The 8725-nt window shown below is 34.0% G+C and overlaps 1 protein-coding gene across 1 annotated transcript; it reads right to left on the reverse strand.

The window, feature by feature from the left end:
• Positions 1–926: 926 nt before the first annotated feature.
• Positions 927–3687, reverse strand: LOC146872412 (uncharacterized). The gene is given in 6 exon segments (XM_085662581.1): positions 927–962; positions 964–1486; positions 1625–1674; positions 3136–3324; positions 3453–3569; positions 3658–3687. Coding segments are annotated over 6 exon segments (945 nt in total).
• Positions 3688–8725: the final 5038 nt, after the last annotated feature.

The raw sequence follows: 8725 nt of genomic DNA on the forward strand, positions 1-8725 counted from the left end.
GGACTCTTTATATAATATCCACGCGTTTATCGTTACGAAATCTGATATATTGAAAAAACTTGAAGGTGCCATTGGAAACTCTCTGCTTTCACACTATATTTGCGTGCTATCTGGTCAACGACGTGTACATCAAACTTTGTTTTATTATAAAAAGTAATAGTTTCTGGAACACGTTTATAATTGTTTTCTATTTGTACATTTGTATGTTTGATGCTTAGAAGAATGACTATTATCTTAGGTTTACTTTTATACACAGTAAGCGTTCAGTTTTCTGACTTATGTAAATGTGAGGAAAACAAAGTCATCTTGTCCTTTTTTTCCTTCGCTGGTTTTGGCAATTCTTTTTTATTAGGCCGAATAATCCCAACCAAAGTTGTTTTTTTGCAAGCAATTTTTTAGCTAGCAGGATGCTTGTAAAGAAATTATCAATTGTTATATTTCTGCCTTGTTTTAGATATGGTTCGGCTAATTTTAATATTACAAACTCGCCCAACGATTTTGAGCATCGAGTGTCATCTTTCCCCATGTAAGGGAAACCATTCAAAATATATTTTGTTTGGACGTCAACTGCTAACCAAAACTTAATGCCAAATTTATGAGGTTTATTTGGCATACATAGCGTAAACTTGCTTCAGACTTTCGTTGGAAATAATTGTTCATCTATCGATATGTTTTCATATGGCTTAAACAAGCCTAGCTATTGCTTATATATCTGTTCCATATTTCGGATATCAGTGCAAATTTATCTATTTGTAATCTTTCGGATTGTTGATTTTTCTTTTTGTCAAAGTGTATGAATCTCAGAATTTCTGTGAATTTATCTCTGCTTATTATGTTTGCAAAGAAAGCTGGTCCCTATTTTTTCAACCATAAATAAAAAGCTTTCAATGATCTCGCTTCATATGCGCCCCGGTCATATAGAATTTCTAAAAAACTACGTAACTCAGCAACTGTGATCGTCCAGTCTTTTTTCAAAACTCGATGTGCCTCCGTTTCAGTGCAATCTTTTATGTGTTCCATTATGTGTCTGTCAATTATTGATTCAAAAGCACTAGTTACACAACCCAACATAATATTTTTCTTGGCGTAGCCAATAGGCCCTGTGATATCCTTAAATATCATACGAACGAGCGTCCTACCTCCAGATCCGCCTACCTTCAATTTTATCCACTGTGTCCCATTAGCTGCAATTTCAATTTCACTCATTACATTTTGGGATGTGCTTGGGATACTCATCCTCTCATCCTCCAAGTCAAAACTAGAAAGAATACGCATCCTCTTCTTGTTACGACACACTTTCAAGAAGTTTTCCTCTTCACTATTCCAAGATACTTCTATCTCTCCATTTTCAATATATTTAAAACTTTCACTCTCATCTTCGCTTTGGTCTAATGCATACTGATCTTCTTCGGAAGAATCCTCAGAATAATCTTCATTGATATTAACAATTCTGTTTAATATTTTATTATATCTCCTGGATTTACTCCTGATAGAAAAGAAGGGTGATTGGTCAAAATAAAAAAATACTGTGCCCAAATTCAATTACCCTATTGTAAATACAATAAACGAAGACTGTCTACAATAAATGAAAATTGTACACACTGTCTTTGAAAAACATTCTTACTCGGTCATTGCAACAATTATACTGAACATTGCTTCTTGTTTTAAAGGTTTCTGCAGCGATAAGATAAGCAATTTCAGACAAAAAAACAAAGATGACGACAAAGACTAAAACTCAGACTATACAATCGGCTTTTCTCTTTTATCAGCTAGCCAATTAATTTGACGGGTTTCGTAGAGATAGATATAATACATACAAATTTCAAAATCTATAAGACTTAAGAAAAAAATAATTGTGTGTATAAATTCTTTGGATGAAATGATTAATTTACGATGCGAAATGGTTAAATGAATGTTATGGTTTCTTGGCTATTTCATTTCAGAGTTTGAAATCCGTCAAATTGACGGGTCCCGTATACCTAGTGTTAAACATTCTCCTGCTAGATGAGAGCAGTCTGAGCTGGCTGCCAAAAGCTTCAACACATTTTTTCCTTTCCTCCGCGTTTAAATGTTCCAAACACAGTAATGATTCTACCTAACCTGCCCTATCACTTTTATTAATTCCATTCTTCTGAGACTTACATTGATTATTCCAGTGATTATTATCGAAATGATCTTGAAGCTAGCTGCAATATTTTAGCATCTGAATTTTGATACATTGTAATTAATAATTGGTTTTCTTACATTGTATATTCTAGTAATATCAGCGTTGGCATGACAATCTCATGATCTTCGTAGGTAGTCGTAAAATATGCTCATCTCTGCTCATTTTTAATTAGCGAGTCTCTAGTATATATTTCTGACAATGATTACAATCTGGGAATATATTCTTTCCTAACTTCTTTATTCTCTACGTGGCACCGAAATAAAATACTGTTCCTAGCGGCGATATGAATTAGTTCCCTATGAACAATATTTCCTGACTCGAGAATTCGTCTTTTGGCGTAATTCACATTTGCACCGACTCATTTTAGGAATTCACTTCAGAATTCCGTCCTGCTCTATGGGAAAAATCAATTCAACTAAATGGAAGTGGACTGGTTTCCCAAAAAGATTTATATTGAGCGAACTTTTCGTACAGATATGGCTACTTGTTATGCTACTTATTCTTATAGTCTTATTTTCGTTTTCATATCATAGTTACTGATTGCGTTATTACCAAAAATTGTGCTGTTATTGACGTTTTATGCTATTATTTAGTCGTCTAAATTAGATCATTAACTCTTTGCGGTCATATTAAATTTACATACATGGATACCATACTAATCGAAATTAATTTTTGTTGAACGAGCAGTGATATATAATATGCAAGATTATGATGGATAAACGAATTTTAGATATATATTTACACAATAATATATTAACACACTACACCCTTCGACTTCTGTTTTTACCTTTTAATATATACAGTGAGGGGAAATGCCTCTCTGTTAATCTCGCTGGATTATCAGCGACTATGCTTTGACAAAGAATTACATTATAATAGTATTTTGAGATTATCTGCTTTATTAATTCTAACTGAAATTTTGCCATAGGTATGTATTCTCCGCATTTGTATTTATATAGACAATATACGTTCCATACACAAACATCGATAAGGTGGAAGAAAAATTTGCGATACCATTTTAATGATTTTCGCGTTGAATTGACAGTACTTATCATACTATCCACCTTGTCTACTATGCCCATTGTCTTATTGTAATCTATAACGCACACGGGCTTCTGCACACTGCTTTCCTCCATATTTCGATGTTGTTGCAAAGTCTGCAATGTGCATACTCGAAATCATATAAAATCCGCATATGCGTGCGTTTGTTAGCCGGAGTAGTTGTAGATAAACCTACGTAGAATTCAGCATTTCGGTAGGGGCGTCAAAATCCCCTGTGTCCAACAATGATAATGTTGTAATACTGGTGATCGCTCCGCCGCAGTCGCATCACAGGAAGGCTGCACAAATTTTGACCATAAGTAGCATCGTTATCGTTACTGCTAATATTTTTCCCACGTCTCTGAAACACTTTAAATTCTAATATTTGTTTGACTTAGTTTCGATTTCTTTAATTTATTACAATTAAATATCTTTGTTTTTCCATTAACTTGTAATTTAATATTGTTGTAGGGTAGCATTTATAGAATTTTGCGTGGGTCAATATTTTGATTTCCAAATTTTAAGGTGGATTCCTTTAAAAGAAATGCTTCGTCTTCGTTCTTTAATACTTGAGGATTTATCTTTGATCGTTCCTTGGCCTTCACAAGTTAGGATAGCAACAATTATGTCGTGCTACCTCTTGTGTATGATTAATTTTGTTTATTAATTTAGTGTAGTATTGAATATAAGTCTATTCCAAATTCTCATCTAATGGCGGGTCTGACGCTGGTATTCTGGCTATCTTTCCGAAAACTAGTTCATTAGGTGAGAAGCGAGTTTCCTCATGAGTACTGGTGTTAAATGAGAACTTTGCAAAACCTAACCATTCGTCCCAATCCTTTTCCTTCTTGACGAACGTTTTTAAATATTCCATCAGTACATAGTGAGACTTTTCAATCGACCTATTAAATTGCGAATAAAATGCTGTATTCTTATACTCTTTTATTTTGAATTTTCGCGCTATTGCTTTTATAAAACTTTTATAGCACTTCGAAAATTTGTACTTTTACCTGTAAAAATAGCGCGCGGTGCTCCGAATTTACAAATTAAATCATTGACCATTATATTCGCTATGTCGATGGACGTGGTGTTACAGAGGGGTACTGTGATGGATAACTGTAAGCTGATCTTGGATTGTCAGGATAAATTTATTTCCCTTTGGAGTTTACGGGAGAGGACCGACAATATCCATTGTTACTTTATCGAATGCAGCACCTGGTGTGTCTGTTAGTATCATCGGACGTTTGTTATTTATTCTAACCAATTTTGCTAGTTGGCATTCTAAACAATTTTGAATAAAAAGTTATATTTGTTATTTTCATGTTATTCCAATAATAATGTTGTCTTATTCTGTTGTAAGTTTTTGTTACCCCTTTATTTTGTTACTCCTGATGCGTGATATTCTCGTACTAAATCCTCTTTCTCATGTTTCTCAGGTGTTTTTGTCAAATTTTTACAAATGCAAATCATACAAAATTCTCCATTAAATATCTCTCCCAACCTTTTTTCGATATATTACCATGGTACATTACTAACTTTGACTGTTTTTGAAATGTATACCGTACAAAGATCCAGCTCTCGTGTTGCCGACAATAGCGATTCGAGTGCGCAATCTAGTATTTCATCGTCTAACATTACATTGTACTTTCCTTAATGGATAGAGATATTAATTAGTTCTTTCCGAAATTTGTTACGCTTGCAGGTCCTAACGTTAGATCTTTGTATTGAAGAAGCTTTCCGAGTTTGACCAATTGTTTAGTTCCTTCATCATAAAGAATTCAGCGTATAGTTGATGAAGATCGCTAAATTGTCTTTTTTGATCGAAATTTGATCGCGTGATTCTAACATATTCCACGAATCCCTATATGTTTCCTCTGAATGAGGCGATATAATGTATGGACACGAGGCAGAATCAAACAAATCGTCTGAGCTAGTGTACGAATCGTCGTCTCTTTGATTGGGGCGGAGAGAGATATTGGAACCACTACCTGACGCCTCATGCAACACTAATCTTATTTCTGAATTATCATCATTTACCTGGTTTATAAATTCAGATGATTATATATTATCCGGTGATGAGTTCTATGCGTGCCATTTAAGTATATGATTTGTTGTACATTCATGTTCTACATGTTGAGTGGCTGAAGTGTTCAACTTGGTCCATGGTTGTCTTACCAGTTATGTTTGAATCTGATCTACATAGGATGTTTTCAAATAGGTAGAAGGATCTGTGTTGTCAAGACTGCACCATTAGGTTATTCAAAAAGTACTTTCTTCTATCTTCTAATTTGAACCATTTTAATTTTCGAAAAAATTGGGTAAAATGTTCGTATCATTCAATGTTGAATATGAATCTAATTGTTTGATTTAACCATCGTTGTAATTTCAGATCCAGTTCTTTAATGATATCGGCAAAGACAATGCAGCAATAATTTATAAGATAATAAGATAATAAGATAATAAGAAGGAGAATTTATATAGACGCAGGTCTATCTCTTAGCGTGATATATCAAATTGGACATATCAAATTGCACCATTATAGTGAGTTATCGCAAGTCTATGACACATCGAGTATCATCAGTTACTTTCTGAACTGAGATCTGTGTTATATCCTACTGTATGCGACCAAATAAATTATTTTCTTCGAAAAAGTCAATAGCTTGATCATCCACAATTTTTTCTATTGCTTTGGACATTAAATTTAGGAGTGAAATGGAACGAAAATCCTCTGGCTTTGCGGCAAATTTGATTTTAGATATCAGCCTATTATACGATCGTTTTCAGTTATCTAGAAAAATTGAGCTTTAGTGTGTAATTATATACATGTAGTATATATAGAAAAATTACAGGTAGTGTTTTTTCTCAGCATAGTGAGTGATATGAGGTCAGGACCCATGGATTCTAATGTTTGTCTTAAAGTATTTTTTTGCAAAAGAGAATGTTCAATATCACGAAAAAACAGATTGGAGTTATTAAATTCAATCTAATAAATTCAACTTCTTGTGTCTATTTTAATAAATCCCGTAATGTTCCCATTAGAATAAAGTAGGCATTTAGAATATCTGTGTTTTTGTCCAATTTACCCTCACTTTTTGCAGATGAATTTCTCACATTTCTCACCTGATGGATTTAGTATCAGAAATAGAACTAAAACCTTCATTATAATATTTCTTTTGCGCTTGTCTAATTTGTATAGTTTCCTATATTTCTTTAAGAGTTTTGTTGACCCTGGCCTAAGGACCATCTTCCGTTTAGTGTCATTCGAGTCCTTATGTCGTCATGTCACTAATGAGAAGGCTTATTTTTATATGCTATCGTGTGAATTGGTACATGCTTATTATAAGTATTAATGACAGTGCTGCTTTATATATCTACCATGCAAGTGACAGAAAAATAATGTTTTCTTAATAATAACAAGCTATTGAATTCAAGCGTTATTGTTCTATTTCATATTAGCGTCAACAAACTAATCAATGATTTTATTATATTTTCAATTGGATTATTTCTATAGCGCAATATAAAAACGTATTCACTACTCTATTTCTTAGAAGCATTGAAATTCAATATAATTTTCAAGAATAATGCGAAACGACTCATTATTCCTTTGTTAAAAGATGCGTGCATAGACAAACGTGCAAGAATGCAATGCCTGAATGCGTTGCGACTTTTCGCCCTTGACATAGCGAGCGCAAGAGCGAGCTTGCGTTTGCAGAATATATGTCATGACACTCTCGTGCAAAGAAATAATATACGCACAGTCTGTCAATATAAGAATTCAATCTCCGAAGCAGCGAAGCAGTAAAGTATTGAAAGAGAAGTACTAGTTAGTAGGTTTCGAAAGACCCAAACAGGAAATTACTAATACCAATAACAGGAAATTACTAATTCAAAGTCAAAAGGTCCGTAACTCTACTATCAATAATTCTACTGTCGATAACTATAATGTCGATACTTCTACTACCGGTAACTCTACTGTCGATAATTCTACTGTCGATAACTCTACTGTCGATAATTCTACTATCGGTTACTCTACTGTCTATAATTCTACTATCAGTAAATCTACTGTCGATAATTCTACTATCGTCAACTACTGTCGATAATTTTACTATCGGTAACTCTACTGTTGATAATGCTACAACCGGTAACTCTGCTGTCGATAATTCTACTGTCGATAATTCTACTGTCGATAAATTTGCTCGGTAACTCCACCTCAAGAAATATTAACATTAATAATGACTTATAACTCTAGTTAAAACATGTAAATAATAATATATTGCGTGTAATTGTTACTATTAATATAGAAAGAGAGGGAGCCTTTCTTATTCAGTATGTTACAATATATATACATATGTATATATATATATATATATATCCATAAACAATTTAGTAGGTAATAATAATAAAATATATATATTCGTTTGAGGAAAAAGAAATCCATTATTTTTTTGGTAGATGGCTGTAGTGATCGATATCTCGTAAAGTATCGATCAAACAATTTCAGATTTATGCTCGTTGTTAAAGTGACATTTCACATTAAAAAATTTCTTTTGCTGTTTTTTGTTTGGTCCATTCAGTTGTGAATTACAGGGTGTTAAAAATGGAAGTCAACAAAGAGAAAATTCGGTACATTTTACAGTTTTTCTTTGATGAAAGCGAAAATGCAAGTCAGGCGGCTGAAATTGTGAATGGTGTTTATGATTCGGATACTGTAACAGCTAATTACGTGCAATTGTGGTCGTCGATTCCGTTCAGGTATTTTTGATGTTCAAGAAGCATCTCGCACAGGCAGGACCCTTCGTCGAAATTGTCGATAAAATCACAGAAATAATCGAAGTTGACCGGCATGTTACTAATCGTAGCATCGCCCAAGAGCTATAGATCGACCATAAAACAGTTTTAAACCATTTGCACAAAGCTGCATTCAAAAAGAAGCTCAATGTTTAGGTTCTACACCAATTAACACCAAAAAAAAATGGATCGAATTTCCATCTGCGAAGACTTTGCGAAACGGAATGAAATCGACTCATTTCTTAAACGGATGTTAACTGGGGATGAGAAATGGGTCAAATACGACAATACTGTGCGAAAACGATCGTGGTAAAAGGGCTTTGAAGCAGCTCAAACGGTGCTCAAACCAGGATTAACGGCCAGGAATGTTCTGCTGTGCATTTGGTGGGACTTGAAAGGAATCATTTATTATGAGTTGCTTCCATATTATGAGTTGCGAAACACTAAATTCGGATCTCTACTGTGAACAACTGGACCGTTTGAAGCTAGTGATTGACCAGAAACGGCCAGAAGTGGCCAACAGAAGAGGTGTTGTGTTCCATAAGGACAACGCAAGGCCACACACGTCTGTAGTTACTCGCCAGAAACTCCAGGAGCTTAGTTAGAAAGTTTGAATGCATCCACCATATAGTCCGGACCTGGCACCAAGCGATTACCATCTTTTGTTCGCATTGCAAAAATTCCTGAGTGATAAGAAATCAGTATCAAGACAAGATTGTGAAAATCGAT

Source organism: Vespa mandarinia, chromosome 18 (genome assembly GCF_050613455.1).
Source record: "Vespa mandarinia isolate Hongniang chromosome 18, ASM5061345v1, whole genome shotgun sequence".
Taxonomy (NCBI): domain Eukaryota; kingdom Metazoa; phylum Arthropoda; class Insecta; order Hymenoptera; family Vespidae; genus Vespa; species Vespa mandarinia.